This window comes from Triturus cristatus, chromosome 1_2, assembly GCF_964204655.1.
Source record: "Triturus cristatus chromosome 1_2, aTriCri1.1, whole genome shotgun sequence".
NCBI classification, from domain to species: domain Eukaryota; kingdom Metazoa; phylum Chordata; class Amphibia; order Caudata; family Salamandridae; genus Triturus; species Triturus cristatus.
Window position 1 is genome coordinate 505,386,904 of NC_140580.1, and position 19,012 is coordinate 505,405,915.

Genomic DNA, 19,012 nt, shown 5'->3' on the forward strand with positions numbered 1-19,012 from the left:
ATGCACCAGCATATACTAGCATATATTAGCATGCATTATTGCATATATTACAGTAGCGCAGTTGTGAGAGAACTAGGGATCTTCTGATTTAATTTCAGTGTAGATTTTGGAAGGTTTTTAGGGGCCATAAGCTGGAAGTTGGTGCTCTGTGTCACAGCTGAGATCCATGAAAGAGAAACCCCAGGGTTTTTCCAGTTCATGTTGGGGTCTGTGGTTCTCCGACTTCTGATACCCCTTCTCTTTTTACTCACAATAAGTTTAAGGTATTAGGCAACAGCTTGTGAGGGCAACATGAACACACTATAATCACATACCCTCACTTGTGAGGTGTTCAGACATAGTTTGGAAATAGGAAGTCTGCAGGACACAGTGCACAAGTAAGATTAGTGATGTGTGTTGATGGTATCTGCTTGCGCATTTGGTAAAGAACATATTCATCCATTTTGTCGTTGTCTACTCTATTTTGAACTCCCTGGAAATTTAACAGATCCATTATTTCTTTTTTTTCATGGAGCACTTACCAGTTCCTGTGGTGTCATACTCATTTTTCTTGCAATCTGCATACAGTGTGCAGCTTCCTTATATATGCCACAATAATGCCACTACTTACTTTGGGACTTGCGCTGTCTTGTGGCAAATGCAGTTCGCCAGTTTGTTATATTTGTTCTGCCTTGCATACTTTGTCCTGGCACTTGTCTTTTACATTAAAACCAAATACTATTGCCTCCTTCTTTAAAACTGTTTCAGGATTCCTACTCTTTTCTCTATGAAGTATGCAGAAGTAATCTAATGCAAAAGTGGGAGCAACACATCTTGCAATTAGTAGCTGCGCTCTATATGCACTTGTGATTACTGGTACTTTCAGTTCCTACAGTTCAGCACTACATATAACCCAAATGAACCATTATCATGCAGCCCTCCAAATGTGGTACCATTTCCACTACTTACTCCTATGATGTGGAACATTGTGAATGAATCCTAGCACTATTATTAGGTGGGAATAACCACAAAATCCAATAAAAAACAATGTGGACATGGGACTACCATAACATATCCTTTACAGTTTCTGGGAATTCTCTCTGAGAAGGTGTGAGTTTCTCAAAAAATAGAGGCAAACCCTCTTTTACTGACCTAGGTGACCGCGCGTCATCATCAGGTTGCTCCGTATCCGAACCTCATTTGTGGAGGAACAGATGGGCTCCCAGATGTTTAGGAGTTCTTCTTGTGGTAATGATGGAATCCAAACAAAGAGTTAAAATTCCTTATAGAGGGTCCAAAAGACTTATTAAATGGAATCTATGGAGTTGTTAAAAAACACAGTGAGAGTGGTGATGTTGACGATATCTATTAGTCCCCCATCCCCTTGGTTGACATGCCATAATGCTACTTTTTACCAGAGCTTTTTAAAGGACAGTCTAGGAATGTCCTAGGCCAAAGCATGCTGTTTGTCCTTTGCATATTGTCAGCATATCCCTTGGTATGGGAAACATGGTATAAGACTGTCAATTCCTGATTTCTACTGTATGCGGACAACAGAGGTATGTTTAATGGGCAGACAGGTAAACACATGCTTTTAAAGTTACAAGACCTTTATGCTCAGTCGCTGACCCCATCATCCTCTCTCCCAGCCTCTAATATTTCTGACTGCTAGGGACTGTGTGATGGGTCACTTGCAATTGTTTTCCTCATGACACGACGACAATATTTCATGCTATGTTCTTTTATGAGGCAAATCTGGCAATGGAAGCAATTTGTTTTCTATTTGCCTGCCTGCAGATTTGTTGATTTATATGCAGATTCTTGCCACTGAACGAATGTTGTGCTTGACTAGCCATGTTTGAACTATTTTCCCAATTAAAATAAAGCAATTTAGTAGCAATATATCTAAACCAGAATAAAACACTTGGAAAATACCAGTGGGGAATAAATAATGTATCAAAATGTTGCTCTGTTTCAACAGTAAGCATTAGGGTATGCACAATACACTACCCAAAAAATAAATACGATGTTGCGACACATATTTCACAAATGCAGGAATAACCACACAAACTCAGTAATTTATCAACCCCCAACTCCTCAAACCTTTTGATTTTAAAAAGTGTTTTAGTCATTTCACCATAGACCAGAAAACACATCTAACATGAGACAATGCAGCAAAGGGGTAAATATTCTGGTACAGTGTGTCCCAGCAAGCAGGTGAACAGTCTTCCTCGGATTAATGGAGCATTTAGCTTTTTTAATGCCTTGTAGGAGGTTTTGGTTCATGTGTCTCAATTACATTGTTTTATATTGCTATAAATATGATTTATTTTAAAGTAAAAGAGATAAACATGTACTTCTTGGTTGTCCCATGATCTTTGGAGCATGTTTCAAATGGTGCTATACAGCTAATTTCATTACAAAAATATTCTGTTATTTAGATAGCATTTTGCCAACCCACTTTACATAGAATATTTAATTTGATAACCAGTTTCATTGAGCTTTGCATACATAGAACATACAAAAGACAATTTGTGTTGCCAGCTTCTGATACCCAGAAATATCGTTAACTTTATACCACTATGTAACACAGCGGCACATTAGTCAGTTGTTGATGTGAGTCCCAACCCATAGTATTCCCAACATTTGCTCCTTGTTTTTGCAGGCCACTCCTGGCTGCGCAGACTGGTTGTTTTTGCTGCACGCACCAGTCCACCCCTCTACACCAGGCGGCCAATGTTGGGGGCTGCGGATAATTCCAGACATGTGATATGTCTCTCTTGCCCACCAAGTTGGCCATCCACACCAACAATTTTCATTCACCTCTTGTATTTCCCAGGTCATCCAGGATGCCTAATATGACCACTTGGGGTGTCAGGTCCACCTGGCCACCCAGGATCTGTGGAGAGCATTCTGATAACCTGGTTAACCCTAACGGTAGGCTGCTCCTGTTTTGAGCCCAGCCTTTGGACTTTTAAATGTGTGCTTTTCTTTGTGTTACACAGTAATATTGTTTTAACTGCTGAATTATACTTGCGGGCTGTTTACCTAAAGCTTCCCTTCACTTCTTGCTCCTTCCCTGGTCCATATCAGCATTTACTGTTGCTGATTGAGCTGAGGGAATCGGAGCAGTTTACCCACTTCCAGAACTACCCCTCTCAGCACAGGTTAGCATGCTAGATTCAGACTCTCCTTTCAAGAACGCCCATAAATTCTGATGAGGACACAGAAGCGTAGCAGTTAGCCCTAATGGTAGGCTACTCCTGTTTTGAGCCCTGCCTTTGTACTTTTAATTGTGTGATTTTCTTTGTGTAGCGCTGTAATATTGTTTTAACTGCAGCACTATACTTGGGGGCGGCTCATTTAAAGCCTCCCTTCGCTTCATGCTTAGTCTGTGGTCCACTGCGGCATTTCTTGCTGCCGATTGAGCGGAGGGAATCGGAGCAGTTCACAAACTTCTGGGGCTCCCCCTCCCAGCACAGGTTAGCATGCTAGATGCACGCTCTCCTTTCAAGAATGATCATAAATTCTGAGGGGAACACGGACGCACAGCGGACACGTGCAGCAGGCCCACCAAAGGTGCATCGAAGACAAGCCCACCCGTCCTGTTCATGTCTGGACTGGGCTTTGCGCCCAAACCACTGTCAGTTTTTCCCGGGAAAAGGCATGTGACTTAGTTTACTACAGAGAGCAGCTTTTAAACTGGCAAAACCAGGGTAATTTTGCCAAATGTCTCTCTCCTATCGAATTTGATTAACTTTATCACAATAGGGACAGCAGCTGCTCGGCATGTAGATTTAAGGTTGTTACCCCAGTGCTAACACCCAGTACAGTCTCTGTTCCCCTCAAAATTCCGATGTACCCTGTTCCTGGGGAAGTGTGTGCGGCCAGGAAGTCCAACTATCTGAGATTCCTGATCAATGCTAGATCCCTGGTTAAAAATAAAGTGGAGTTTGTGGAGTTCATTGTTACTCACAAGACTGACTGGGTCTTTGTAACGAAGACCTGGGCTAAGGAATCATCCAGCCCTGACCTGGTAGATGCCATTCCCCCATCCAACATGACAGGATTGGCAGGGCAGGGGGAGGGTTGACAGCCCCATAAAAAATCAAGTACTCCCATTTTATTCAACCTTTTCAGAACTCTGCCCCCTTTGAAGCACTTCATTTCTCTATAAAAATACTGCCTACCAGCTCGTTTGCTTGTGTCCTAGTCTACAGACTGCCTAGACCCATGTCTGCATTTATATTAGAGTTTGCACACTTAATAGTACTGCCTCTGGGAAAGCATAACATCACTCTCCTGGGTGACTTCAATTTCCATTTGGAAAATGACATGTGAAATGACTCCCGGGCTCTTAAGGACATGCTGACAGGCTGTGGATTTACACAAATCATGGCATCTTCTCCAATGACTCTTGCCTTAAGGTCTCTGACGCTCTACCCCTTACCTGGTCCGACCAATACGCTGTTCCCTTTTCTATGTCATGGCTCCATATTCAAGAGGCCTCTAACAGCAGGAAAATCATATCGTCTAAAAAACATTGGAACTGGCTTATTGAAAAAACCTTTTATTGCACTCTTAACTGGACTAATCATGAGGACTCAGAGTTAGCAGCATCTGAGCTCTCCTCTTGGCTAACTTCAGCTATTAATAATAGGGCGGCTATTAAGGATACTTACATGCGGAGAATAACTCCTCCCTCCCCATGGTTTTTGGAGAGACTAAGGCAGACCTGTCATCATTAGGAACGGGCATGTCGAAAAGGTAAAGAGCCACAGGAAAGAGCCTTATATAAGTCTACTTTGGTGGACTAGAAAGCCGTCATTAAGGAAGAGAAGGCACTCTTTTGTACTAACACACTGGCAACTGCTAAATATTCCAAAGACCTCTTTAAGCTAGTCAACCTCCTTCTTGTACCCTCAGCTCACCCCAGCCTTGAGGGCTCTCATGAATTTGTAATCAGATGGTGAGTATTTTTTAAACTAAAATCATGAAGATTTATAACAAGCTTGATTGCTTTAATTCAAAGTCCCCTACGCTTTTCCAAAGGGATATACTTCCGGAGCCAAGCTTATCTGAGACTATGACATCCACAGGGAGCCTGACAGCATCCTTTCCCTGTTTTTCCCCCGAACAGAAGGAGTTTTATCTTCTTAGCATTAAAGCTGGCTCTCCTTTCGAACTCTGTCCCCCCCAAAGTTCTACAGCTGGGAGCCAACTCCACTGCCTTACGTCTCACTGCTAACTTGAACAAAGCTATCATGTCAGGACATTACCCACAATTGTGAAAAAAATCGTCTGTTAAGCCATTACTTAAAAAACCTCATCTGGACCCTACTGAGTTAAAAAAATATTTAGCTTATTTCCTTGCTGTCTACCCCTACCAAAATTCTGGGAATGCATCTAAATTCCCAGCTGATGGCTTATGTGGAACAACATGAACTGCTCGACGCCTCACAGTTTGGGTTCAGGAGTAACCATGGGACAGAATCTGCGTTGGTGTCTGCAGTCAATGACATCAGAACCATGGTTGATGCACGTCTGGCTGCGGCACTGATCCTTTTAGATTTTTGCACAGCCTTTGACACCACCTCCCCAACTCTGCTTGTGGGTCAGCTGCAGCAATTGGGGGTCAAAGTGTTAACATTGAATTTCTTAACATCTTTTCTCAGTGATAGGTCACAGATAGTAATGGCGGATTAATTCTTATCTGAGTCCATCAGCTTGCCATGTGGGGTTCCCCAGGGCTCCTCTTTGAGCCTTACATTATTCAATATTTACGTCGTCCCACTGCCTACTCTTATTAGGTTTTTCGGGCATCAAGCTATATCTTATGCGGGTGACACGCAAATTATTGTGTCAAACAGCAAATATTTTGAGGTGCCTGCGACTAACTTTAAGAACTGCATGCAAGTAGGGGCCATCTGGATAGGAAAAAACTATCTTAGACTCAACGGAGACAAGACGAAGGTCTTGATCTTTGGTAGTCTCCAATTCAGTTGGACCAATTCCTGTTGGGCACTTTACCCATTCCCACAGATTCCGTTTAAAATCTCAGAGTTCTGGTAGCTAAAAAAAACTGTAATTTGACCATCAGATCAATCAAAAGGTTTGTACCTGTTTCTGGATAATCAGGACTATTAGGAAGGTCTTTCCTTGTATTCCCCTGCCGGCGCGTAAGCAAGTGGCTCTGGCGTTGATTTTCTCTTGGCTAGACTTCTGCAATGCGCTATATCTGTATGTCAACAAGACTGCAATAACTAAGCTGCAGCCAGTCCAAAATGCTGTGGTCAGACTGGCCCTTGATATCCCTGAATGTCTATCTGTTTGAGCTGGGATAGCCAAGCTCCACTGGCTACCTGTGAGCAAATACATGGCCTTTAAAGCCTTGTGTATTGTTCACAAGGCTCTGCAGAACACTGGACTTAAAGAGATCAAAACCATGTTTTTTTTTGGGGGGGGGTGGAGTTTTATAAAGCGCAAACTTGACCAGAAGGTATCAAAATGCTTTACATGAGCACCAGTTGTGTTACAGACGGACACATTAATTTTTGTTAGGCACGGGGAGATTAAGTGATTTGCCCAGAATCACAGGATGTTGAGTGTCCCTGCCGAGACTCAAACCCGGTTCCCTAGCTTTGAGGTTGACCACCCTAGGCATTAGGCCACAACCTCTACCTATGTCCTGATGGTATATTCCTTCTAGACCCCTCCAATCCTCCAACTGCAATCTTCTAAGTCTTCCTAAATTCCAAAGGGCAAAGGGGGGGGAGGCAGGGCTTTCTTGGTGGCCGCGTTCATGCTCTGGAATACTCCCCCCTGCTCTATCTATGGCCTCTAGACTCTCACTACTTTCAGAAAGGCCTTAAAGACCTGGTTTTTCACTTTTTAATGGAGGGTCCTTGTGTATCCTTTGTTCTGCTTCCTTTTCCTTCCATAAGATTAACCCCATTAGCGTCTTGACCCCTTTGGGCATTTGTTGTGCTTTATAAATGTTATTTACTTTCATTCATTCATTCATTCATTCATTCATTTCAATTAATGGTTCCAAAAAGCCTCAATCACAGGGCACTGCCAGACAACATGGGAGAAGTCAGCATTGGTTCCTCCACAATGCGGCAGAACGAGGTCTTCACTCTGCCTGCTCACCACAAATGACAGCATGTGTAGTAAAGCACATGCAAGTAGAAGAGTTGGATCAATCGTAGGCGGGAGGATAGAGTGAGCTCACATGGAGCCATAAAAGCCTCACTTCATTTCACATCCTTCCCACTTACCCCTCCCATTTCTGTCTCAGTGGGCCCAGAGGCTCAGAAGCATGGAGGATTAGTGTGCAATAGAGTTGGGAAATCCTCCCCTTGTCAAGATTACCAATAAGCAATTTGGCTTCCAGGAGATTGTGGTGAGGGAGATTGGCCAGATCGGGTTTGTGTGTGGCTAGTGCATGCCTTAATTGAAGATATTGGTGGAACTGAGTCTTGGAGAGCTTGAAGTAGGTGTCAACTAACTTTAGTATCCACAATTACGGTAGTGAAGATGGCCCAACCTATCTGCCCCAGAACCTGCTCCACACTATTATAGGAAGACCAGGTGTCACTAGTAACCACCCTTAGGGAGAAAGGGGGAGGAAACCAGAGGACCACTCGACAAAGGATTTGTCATACCAAGCACAAGATTTGTTCAGGGAATCCCCCTTTGATATCATGAGTGTTCTATCTATAAAGAAACAAGAAAACGCCAATTAGTCTTTTTAAGTATACCTCCCAAAGAACCACCCACACTGACCATCTCTCTGTCATGGATCCCTCCCAAACAAACTCACCAAAATAAAAAGGCTCCTGCAGGTATTACTGGGAGGTGAGTTAATCCCACTCGCCCTCTCAGGAAACGAGCTGCTAATATCCGGGGATCATAGGAATAAAAAATAAGGCTCCTCCAATAAGTATAACGTGGCCACACAACCAGTAATTTTAAGGACACCACAGTCACATTTGTGGCTTCCAAAGGTCCAGGAATTTATTCATCAGTGCACTGACCTTTTTGTACTATCGTAGTAGTCTAGGTATCCAAGGAAAGGAAAATAAACAGCACGTGATGGAAGATATAAAACGCTACTATGCGGTTCCCCCCACACATATAAAATGGCTGTCCGGTAGGCAGGAAGACCTGGAAACAATGCTGCAACACCCTGCCAAAGTCAGGGAAAGGAGAAGGTGCATGTGGTAAATGCACACCATAAAGGGACATAAGGCAAAGGTCTGAGACCAAAGCCCCGAAAGGTTCCTGCACCGAGCTGCGTACAAGACTGCAACGGGAACCACAGGATATCTGGAAGCACACCAATAGCAACAACTAGACTGTCACCCTCCGAAGGAGGTATCAGGAAGTAACCAGGGGGTGTGGACGCAGGAGACTGAAGACTCATAGCCAAGCACTGCTGTGAGTTTGGCTGAAGTATATATACTGCGTCTTGCACATCCCACCAGTAACCATCCTTAAATCCTAATGGGAGGTCAGGGTAAGAAGGGAACTAACACAGAAAAATATGGGAAAGAAAGTAAAAGGGAGGGTTTACGCTGCCATTACTGCACTCACACTTCTTCCCCTGAAAACATCTTGAAATATGTAACGGGAGCAAAACCCACTAAAAATCCCAATAAAAAACCTATGATAACGCCTTGCGCTTCCCTTACTAAATAAAAGGCTGACTTTGCACAAGGCAAGTTGCATCAGGTGTAACAGCGGGACTCCATTGGTGAACCCCTCTAATTAGGTGGTGTGTTGTAGGTATTGGCCCTCCCATAGGGAAGTCTGCTTACTCAGCCTAGCCTACTCTCCCACCCCATGGCCCTTAGTGTCATCCTCAATGGTACAAACACTAGAAAAGTCACCTTGGGGGGGTAATTTGGATTGGGTTGACGTATTACAGGCTCATTAAGTTGTCCAGACCGATGAGGGAGAGTTCTACCCAATCATTCACCACCAAGACATAGGAATGCGCAAAAATAGAGTTGGACGTCTACCATAGCCATTCCCTCTCACAGGTTGAGGGACAGCATTTATCCATGGGGGTTTGTTGGTCGAGAGGAAAGCACATATCTCTGAGGCCACCCTGGCAAACCATAAATTCAGGCTAATCAGTGGGAAATTCTGCAGCCCATATAGGAAGCGGGTAAGGAACATAATTTTAAAGAGAGCCACCCGCCCCCACACATTAAGCAGTAAAGTTTGCCACAGCACCAGTCTCGTTTCATATTAGATATGAGAGAGCTGCGGTATAACGGACGCGTAAGTCGAGCTCCAGAGCTATTGCAACATTTAGGAATGTGAAACCCAGGCGCTAGATTGTTATGTATCCCTGACATGCGTTGGAATCCGAGTCTCCTCGGATTGGCACTATTAGAGATTTATCACGGTTTAGGTGTAGGCCGGAGGCTTCTTCATACAGATGCAGCAGCTGCAGACATCTGGGTCAATAGAACAACAGAATATCAGCTGCGTAGAGTGCAATTCTATCTTCCAGCCCGTTCCACCATCTCCAGTCAGTTATTTGTGCGACAGATCTCACCAGCTGTGGTAGCGGTTTTATGGTGAGACTAAAAAGAAGAGGGGAGAGAGTGCAGCCTGATGAGTTACTCTACTAATAGGGAAGGGTTTGGATAAAACCCCGTTTACCTTGACCTGAGCTACCGGTTGTGTGTAAAGGAACTTTACAAAGGTGCGGAATTTGGGGCTGAACTCCATGTGTTTCATGATTCCCTGTAGGTATGACCAGCCTTTCCAATCAAAAATCTTCTCAAAGTCCAGGAGTAGCAGGGTGTAATTGCTTTACAGTTCCCGGGCTTGGGTCAGCACTATCTGAGCCCAGAGAATACAATGGCGGGTGCTCCTTCCTGGCATGAAGCCATATTGGTCCGGGTGGACAGGCCCTCAATAACATGGGTGAAGCGGAGGGCCAGCAGCTTTACAAGTATTTTAAGCTCCATGTTAATCAGGGATATGGGACGAAAGTTATCACATCTGGGTTCAACGTGGTTCAATATGGGGATCACCACAATTGTTGCTACATCCTCCTGAGAAACTTGATAGAGTGTCAGCAGATGTGGGGAAAGTAGAGCAGAGAATTTGCCGTAATATTCTGGAGGGAAGCCGACTTGGCCTGGGGTTTTCTCGGGTTTGATCACCAGGGTGGCCTCTTCCATTTAATCAATTGTCAGGGCCTTGCCTAATGCTTTCGCTGCCACAGTGTTCAGGGTTGGAAGAAGGATATCTGACACAAAGAGTCTATTTTACTCAGACCATGAGTGTGGGCTTTGTGTGTAGTTCCCAGTAGTAGTCAAGGAATGTTTCCCGGAGCAAGGGTAGGACAGCCGCTAGTTGCGCTGCTTCCCTGCAAACAGAGCAACGAGGTACTCTGCAAAACCCGTCACCAGAAGCCCTGATCCCCAGGGGTCTTCTACCTCAGGATCACCCAACCCGGGACAGCTAACTGCTTCTGGTTACTAGCCTGGAAACCACTGAACCAGACAAGCGGTAGTACCAGAATTACCAATTTTCCGATTTTTCTTTGGTCCTAATGAGGTGCCACCAGAGCCATTAGGGGCTATTTTGGCATGAAACATGTCGACCCTACGCACAACATTTGCCCTTTAGGAACATTATATCCAAGTAGGGCAGATTACTTTTAACTAGGCTAGTGCTCCTTCAGAATAAATTGGGGGGGGGGGGAGAGGAGTTAGCCTAACGGGCAGGGCGGTCGACCTGGACCTGGGGAACTGGGTTTGAGTCTCGGCAATGACACTGAACATCCTGTGATTCTGTGCAAATCACTTAATCTCCCCGTGCCTAACAAAAATCAATGTGTCCTCATGTAACGCAATGGGTGCTATGTAAAGTGCTCTGATACCCGATTCGGGTCAAGTTTGCGCTATATAAAACTCTGTAAAAAATAAAGACATTTAGTTAGGATGGCCCTAGACCTATTTTAGACTTACCTACTTACTCACCACACTACCAAGCCCACACACCCGCACTCACCCTACGGCTTCATCTAAAAGATCTCCCCCAAAGAGCCACTTCGCGGGTGCCCGTCGGGCATTGCAGCGCCGGCCCGACAAGGAGCAAGGCCCAATGATGAAGCATGACATCCTTCGGGGTGTGTGAGGGCACTTTTTAGAAAAAGCCTTTATTCCCCTAGGAACTGTACACTACTTGTATACCTTACTATTGCCTTTGAGCACGTGTGCAGGACCTGCTTAAATATAGCTCCTGGTTACTCTTGTATAAAACAGCTCGATAGAGTGTCAGCAGATGTGGGGTAAAGAGAGCAGAGAATTTGCGGTAATATTCTGGAGGGAAGCCGACTTGGCCTGGGGTTTGTTCGGGTTTGATCACCAGGATGGCCACTTCCATTTCATCAGTTGTAAGGGCCTTGCCTAATGCTTTCGCTGCCACAGTGTTCAGGGTCGGAAGAGGGATATCTGAAACAAAGAGTCTATTTTACTCAGACCATGAGTGTGGGCTTTGTGTGTAGTTCCCAGTAGTAGTCTGGGAACGTTTCCGCAATTTCCGCCAACATGTCTTGCAGTTGATTCCATGCATTCTGCACCACCTGCACCATCCTGGAGGCCAGGTCCCTTGTGGCCAGTCAGTAAAGTAACTTTCCGTTTTTATCGCCACACTCAAACACCTGATTGGTTGATGTGCCAGCATTGGCAGGTCTCATTCAGAGAAGCCTGCTTCAGGGCGGTGCAGGCATTGGTAAGTGGACGTCTGTAGGTTTCTGGGTCGCCTCCTGCAGACTTCCTTCCCAGTTCAGTGATCTGGGTTTCAAGGGATGTTATGAATTGGTTTTTAGATCTCTCTTCTCTCCTGACATATGACTTCGCTATGCCTCTGATGGTGGTCTCACCTGCCTCCCACAGAATGATGGGGGAGTCTATAGAACCATGGTTGCTTTAGAAATAGGTTCCGATTTCAGTGGCTATTCGCACTGGGGTCTGCGAGTTTCCAGGCGCTGAGGCACCAGATACGGTGGGGGCCAGCAGTGCACATAGATCATTTTTATATACAATTATATTACCTAATCAAAATTGGTCTTTTATCGACTTTGGATTAATGAAAGGCTGAGTTACCCTTGCTGTGATTGAAGCTTACAATCTGCAGATCACATAGCTATCAATGGTGAACTCAATGAGCCATCTTACCTGATTATAGTTTGCAGGTACGGTGCAAGGCAAGAATACAGCTCAAACTAGCATGCATCTCGCACAAAGCTTTATACTCTAACTCCCCTGCATATCTGGCACAGAAACTTGTGATCTCCGGAGAAACCAGAAACTCCCGATCTGCCAGAGACCACTTGCTCCAACCTGCATGCTTTCGGGAAAAAAAAAAACTTACAATCGGGCCTTCTCAGGGGCTGCTCCAAGAATATGGCACTCTCTCCCACCCATCAGAAGAATCCCCTCTCTGACTCGCTTAAAAAAGGATGCCAAAACCTTCCTTATGGGCAAATTTCTCATCTAAATATTGCCTCAACCACCACTATGGCCCGATCTATGGCCGTCCACTACCTCCCTTCGGACTACCTAGTCACCCCATCAGAAACTTGGGGCCTGTATTGATTAATTGTAAACGTAATCTGTAAATATGGTATCTCGTCTTGAGTAATTGGTTATGTAAACTGTAAATAAGTGCTCTTCTTTCCCTTATGTATCCGGCACCCCTCCCCCTTACTACTTGATCTGTTACTGGTTGATTCTAAGCCTGTCTGTATATTGCTTTGCTCTCCTGTAAAGCGCTCTGATACCCTAACGGGTCAAGTTTGCGCTCTATAAAACACATGAATAAATATATGTGGATAGTTTGCTCACTGCTTCACCCCCCTCCCCCCGCAAACAAATAAGAAGTGCAAATGGTGTAGTATGTCAACTGTCTTATACTGACAAAAACAGAAGTGCACTGGATTAACCACACTGTAGATGAATTGTCATGGCGGCTAGGGTGCTTGGGTCAAAAGTACACCATGAGTTGATCCACACATAAACCTAATTTTGAACGCGTAGCAAAAAAAAAATTTTTTGTGAAAAGTGAAAGTCGAATCAGAAATAAAAAATTGAAGTAGCGTTGGTGCCTATGAGGATTCTGCAGCCAACCACATGTGGGCTGGAAGATATAAAGTGGAAGGCACTGCTACTTTGAAATATAAAAAACTTTTTTGCATTTTGTCCACATAAAGTAAGAGTATTGAGTGTTGCTGCTGCATATCTACAAATGATCACCACAAAAAGGAAACAGTAAAACTGCACTTTACTTTTTCTGCAAGAAAGCGTTTACTAAGCCTTCAAAATATAAACACGCCGGCCTTTTTAATGAGGAATTTAGCAATAACACCATGCTTATATCAGTAGAAACCTAGCCGAATGTAAAAGAAGTACAAATGTTGCAGAGCCTACTTTGTTTCTTTCATTTAGAGAAAAACATGTTTTTCAAAGCTCATAAACCCAGCAGCAAAAATATTCACTAAATATTGCGTTGGATGACATACTTATCATACAAATTGAATAGCACTAACATTAAGAAATATTGCAAAGCTCATCCAATGCACCAGGAAAGTACATTAATGGGACCTGTGTCTTACTTACATCAATGAAGGATGCGTTGATGTAATCTGTGTACTCCTGACCACGTTTCATTGAAAGAATCACCCTGTTGAAATCATCTAAAATACAGCAAAATATATTTCATGTTGACTGTCCTTTGACATGAAGGTACAGTTAGGACAAGATAATCATTTGTAACAGCTTACAGTAATAAACAGAAATACTAATTAGTTTAATACAAACGTGATGAAATGGAGCAGGAAGACATCTAAGCCAAATAACTTGGGACCAATTCAGATCAAGTGCACTGACAAAAGTTACAACAACTTGAGCAGCTAAGATTCCTGCCATGCATTTCCTCTGCCGAAGCACCCCCAGTGATGTCTGACAACAGTTTGCTGGCCTGCTAATTCGTAATACATTTGATTTCAGGTTAGCGCCCTCAGGATATTGCTTTGGGTGAGCTCTGAGATGAGAGACCCACATTGGTCTCCTTAGATCCAGACATTAATGGCCAGATGTACAACCATGACAAATTGCGACTCGCAAATTGTGCTCAATTGCGATTCGCAATTTGCGAATTGCAAAATGCCATGTACAACATTGTCTGAAACACTGTATGCGATTCCCAGTGGGGACGCTAATTGCATGCCTCATCAATATTCATGAGTCACTCGCAATTTGCAACCCCATTGGGAATGGCTGGCCCTCCCAGGGATGGTGGCCTGCTGGGCTCAGCAGACCTCCATGTCTGGGACTGCTTTTGAATAAAGTAGTTTTTTTTTAAAATGCAGACCATTTTCCTTAAAGGAAAACGGGATGCATTTTTTTTTTTTTTAAATGAAACGTTTTCGTTTAATTTTATACGGGCAGGTAGTGGTCCCTGGGACCGCTACCTGCCCTAAAATATATTTTTCCCTGCATTTGCAAAAGGGAAGGGGTCCCCTGCGGACCCCTTCCCATTTGCAAATGCATTGCCAACCTCTTGAAGAAGGCGGTAAATTGCGAGTGTTTTGAGACCGCAACTGCGGTCACAAAACATTCATACATGGGGTAGAGAGTTGCTATTACGAAGGGATGACCTTGAAACGCCCCTTCCTAATAGCGAGTAGCAATTCCGATTTAGCAAGTCAAAAAAAAATTGCGATTCACTAAATAGGAATTTTACATGGCCCTATTCGTTTTTGCATGCTCAAACAGGTCGCTAACTCGTTTTTAGGGTCGTACATCTGCCCCTAAATACTGTGAGAATTCCCTGTATGCTGATTGGAAGTGCCATCTTGTCAGCGGTCTGGCTTTGGACATAAAACCCAGAACTGTCCATAACTCACTTCTGGATTTGCACCTACAGAGTGTGGAGGAGGGGTCTTGCCTCTTTCTCTTCCTGACTAAGTCTATGGGCCTGATTTAGGTTTTGGCGGATGGGTTACCGTCCGCCGAAATATAAATCATAGGATATAATGGGATTTATATTTCGAAAAACGGGATTTCCGTCACCGTTGTGATGGTGTAACACATCCGCCAAGATCTAAATGCGACCCAATGCCTTTGGAACCAATGAAGATCTCCTGGTCTGCCCTACAGCCAACTTTGATCTGTAAAGATGCCACTAGTCATCAAAAGCAGCAGAGAGCCCGAAGAGAGCTTGATCCCCCAATTCCACCCAGCATATGACAGAGGCAAATTGCCAAGGTTTGATACTCTATGACTGTGGAAGAGTAAGAACATCCACGGAGCTCCTCACCACGAGACAGGGGCAGAGTGGCCGGGGGATCGACTGCTGCAAGTGCAGTCGAGACAGCAGGGTCTCCAAAAGCTAACTCCTCTCTTCGCCAACTTTTCAAATTGTCATTTATTTTTTTATTGCGACCCGGATCCAAGAACATTATGGTACACTGTCAGCCATGTGTGCTCATGGGCTGTTGCTCCTGCGTGTCTCATGCCTCCCCAAGGCAGGCGTATCTCCAACTCTGGCCAGCATGCACATAGGAACCCTGACGCAGCCTGCCTTTGAATTGCAGGCTCCATAGAGACTATCATGGTTGCCTTGGCTTTCCTGTGCATGCAGAACATAATAAATCTGTAACGTGGCAACAGAGTCCATCGCATACACCTCTGGGCTGCTGTCTGGCGTCATTGAATGGAACACAGCTTTGCTTTTGGTGGGTTTGTATTTCAACATTCAAAATCACATTGACATTTCAGAGGCGCCGTCACTAATATATTAAATGTGTAACACAGTCTATCACAGTCTGCGAGGCCTGGTGAAGACACTGTCGAACCCACAGGAGGGTGACTGCAGGGTGAAAGGAGGAGCCTCTTTCCAAAGCTGGAGATTCACTTACAAGGAATTATCTGGATGACTCGTGCTTTCTTCATGTTGGCCGGCAGGTTGCCTGTTCTCATGTTTTCTTTCATTATCCGCACGTTGGTTAATTTCTGAAATAAACATTCCTCCATCAGTCAGTGTACATGGAAAGGCAGCCCCCTCCCCCCCAAACGAGGCACACCAACCAATCTATTTTGCCTACCGACAGAAGCACCTTTACTTTGCCTATTTACATATGGAACTGCTTTCCAGCTCCTCGAAGCATCTTTGCAAAGAATAACATGATCTGTTGATAGCATAGGTGACGTAATCAGAATGTAATAAACCAAGTCAGCCTGTTGAGGGTGGTGTAATTGACTGCTCCAGCAAGGCGTTCAAAGCTTTCTTCGCTGCTTTACAAGACAAATAATGTTTTGAGATCTTCAAAGAACAGTGGAACAGATGAATGATAACGTTTTCCAAACCCTTTAATCCAATGCACCACTATATGCCTGGGAATTTTAGATGGGAAACATTGAAAATGTGTTGACGTTGGTTTTCCTTTTGTTGCTTGTAATAGCTTCTAAAAAAAATGGAATGCTTACCGCGTGGTAAACGCAAACATTTTGTGCTGCACGCGGATCACTTTCAACTTTCAAATTCTACTTACTTTGGTATTACAACTGGAGCGACATAATTAGTGCACCAACTATCTGTGAGTATGGCACACTTCGCATTGCAACCACAGAAAGAAACAAGCATTGGCAAAGCCAATAGGTCTCACCTGTGCGAGGTCTATTGGCCTTGCCATTGATTTTTAGTCGGGTGATATTGTATGGCCTGTCACTGTAAATTTGTCATTGAAAATAGTGTGAGGGCTCCAGACACATGACAAAGGACGTGAGCTAGGGCGTCGCCGTATGTGTGACAGAGTGTGAAATGTAATAGGCGTGTAGCAAAGGATGTAAAGACTCAAGCCTATGATTGCAAATTTGAGGATTTCTGGGTACGTAAAGTGAAAAAATAAAGTCTATTACCAGAAACACCTGATATGTACACCAAGAAATAGAACAAAAATCAACCACAAGAACATGATTTCAGAGTTAACACAGCATATCTACTTGGCAGATACTCTTATCATGTCAAATTAATACTGACGCAAAAACTATTTTGAAGTCAAAACGGTTGTCTCTAAGGAAGATGTGGTCTAGTGACAACAATGTCGTCGATAGACGGGGAGACTGGAGTCTGAATTCTGACTTCCCCACTCAGTCTGTGATCCTGGTACATATATTGTTATCTGTGTCTTGGTCCCGGTATTTGCCCCAGTCTGTAGCGCTTCAAAGTAGTTACCTCTACTCTCACCCCTCCAGGCACACAGTCTACACTTGAGGTCTCACTTGTATATGTTCAAGGTCCTGGCATAAAAGCAGCCTGTGCGCCGTCAGCAGGTGGGTATCTGGGGGCAGAGGTGGTCTGCCAGCAGGGCTGGGGGCAGGTGCTGGAGATGTTAACATTAGTTAATTTATGGTATTAAAATAATCAGTCTCGGAAGGAGAAGGGCAAGTCTTGCCGATATTCAAAGTCAGATTACTACGTTTTGTTATCCCATTTGTCTTCGATAGGTGTTCAACACACTGAGCCTTTCCGCCCAGCCCACCATTCCAATCTTCTTAACAAACTGGTGTTTGTAGAGTACAGGGACAAGTAGAAGTTGTAAAATAAGTCTAGTTGACTCTTTTCCAACCAGCAGTGCCTAATTTGAGCTGGTGATTTCTGGTGCTTGGCACCAGCACTTAATTGTCAACACAGGGACTTATGACAGCCAGTCAAATGGATCTGCTGTATGTCTAATTTTGTGATGAACACAACAGTTGTTTAATAATTCTACATATATTAAAAATTACTAATACCGGCCACCCAAGGCAATACAAATAGCTTGGGTGGCAGGTATACGTCATTTTAATGTATAAAAACTCTGAATTGTCATCAGTAGCTCTGACAGAGGCAATGGGTGGTGCAAGCTGCACTTATCTGCTGACAATGGGCCTGGCACTTATTTCTTTACAAGTTAAGTACTGCCTAACAGTCTTTCGAATGCATCAGCCTGCCAGGAAGTCTCCAAATTTGACAACAGACTAGTTCACCCCAGGTGAAGGAGCTGAATTTGTCAGACATATCCATTACTTGCTTTTAGAAGAAGATAGCATGCCTACCCAGGAAACATCGGTCCCTGCTGCATCTGTTGGCTGCTACATAGGGAAAAACCACAATGAGGCGCATTAACAAGAACCATAAAAATAATGATTTATTTTTAGATCTCCAGAATTCAAGACCCGCTACCGTGGAGCACGTGCTTAAGAAATCACCAATGAATTTTTTTTTTGTAGTGCTTGCTGCCAGTCTGGTGGCTCCATTAAGTATTACGCAGCCTCAGTCGTCGTAGAGTGCTGCATTACATCCCAGGTGTGTTATTACCCACTGCACTGGTACTGTACTTGTCCAACGTGTGCTCAGAGGATTGCACAGCACCAACATAGTGAGCTATCTCTCTCGTACCTGCCTTGCAAGACTAAGACATTTCCAAAAATACACTCCAAATGTGCACGACTACACAGGAAGCAGACGTTAATGCAGACATAAAAGTTATGCCGCAGACGTTTACGTGCAGCGCACTGTGGAGTACAAATCTGCACTAACAGGAATCAGACGGTGCACGTTAAACTGACTTTACTTGTAGAGTAAAAACACCAGACGATGCGTTACAGGAGACTGTAGATCGCACTACACCGCTGCAGTAGAGTAAAAAAATACCAGACGACGCGTTACAGGAGACTGTAGATCGCACTACACCGCTGCACGTGCTGTCTGAGTGCAGTGAGACCATTATACGAGAGGCAGACGTCCGTCCCCCACTCCAGACGGTTCACTGGACCTGCCTCTGCACAAAACTAGAGCCCTTCTTATCAATAATGACCTGCAAGTGATTGAACGCACCTCGGTTGAATGTGACCAGGGTACGACTGAGTGCAAGTGCATTGTCAGGATGGCACCGGGATGCAATTGCGTGCACATATATTGTCAGGATGGCAGCATGCCAGCCTGGGTAACAAACATG

The 19,012-nt window shown here is 44.3% G+C and overlaps 1 protein-coding gene across 3 annotated transcripts in view; it reads right to left on the reverse strand.

Moving 5' to 3' along the window:
* PTPRE (protein tyrosine phosphatase receptor type E) overlaps positions 1–19,012 on the reverse strand; it is an 895,414-nt gene that overhangs the window by 89,237 nt on the left and 787,165 nt on the right. For all 3 annotated transcript variants that reach the window (XM_085606227.1, XM_085606229.1, XM_085606228.1), the window contains 2 exons: positions 15,932–16,025; positions 13,629–13,705 (listed from right to left, as the gene is read on the reverse strand). In XM_085606227.1, coding sequence (XP_085462353.1) covers positions 13,629–13,705; positions 15,932–16,025 — 171 coding nt within the window. The remainder of the gene's footprint in view (positions 1–13,628; positions 13,706–15,931; positions 16,026–19,012) is intronic.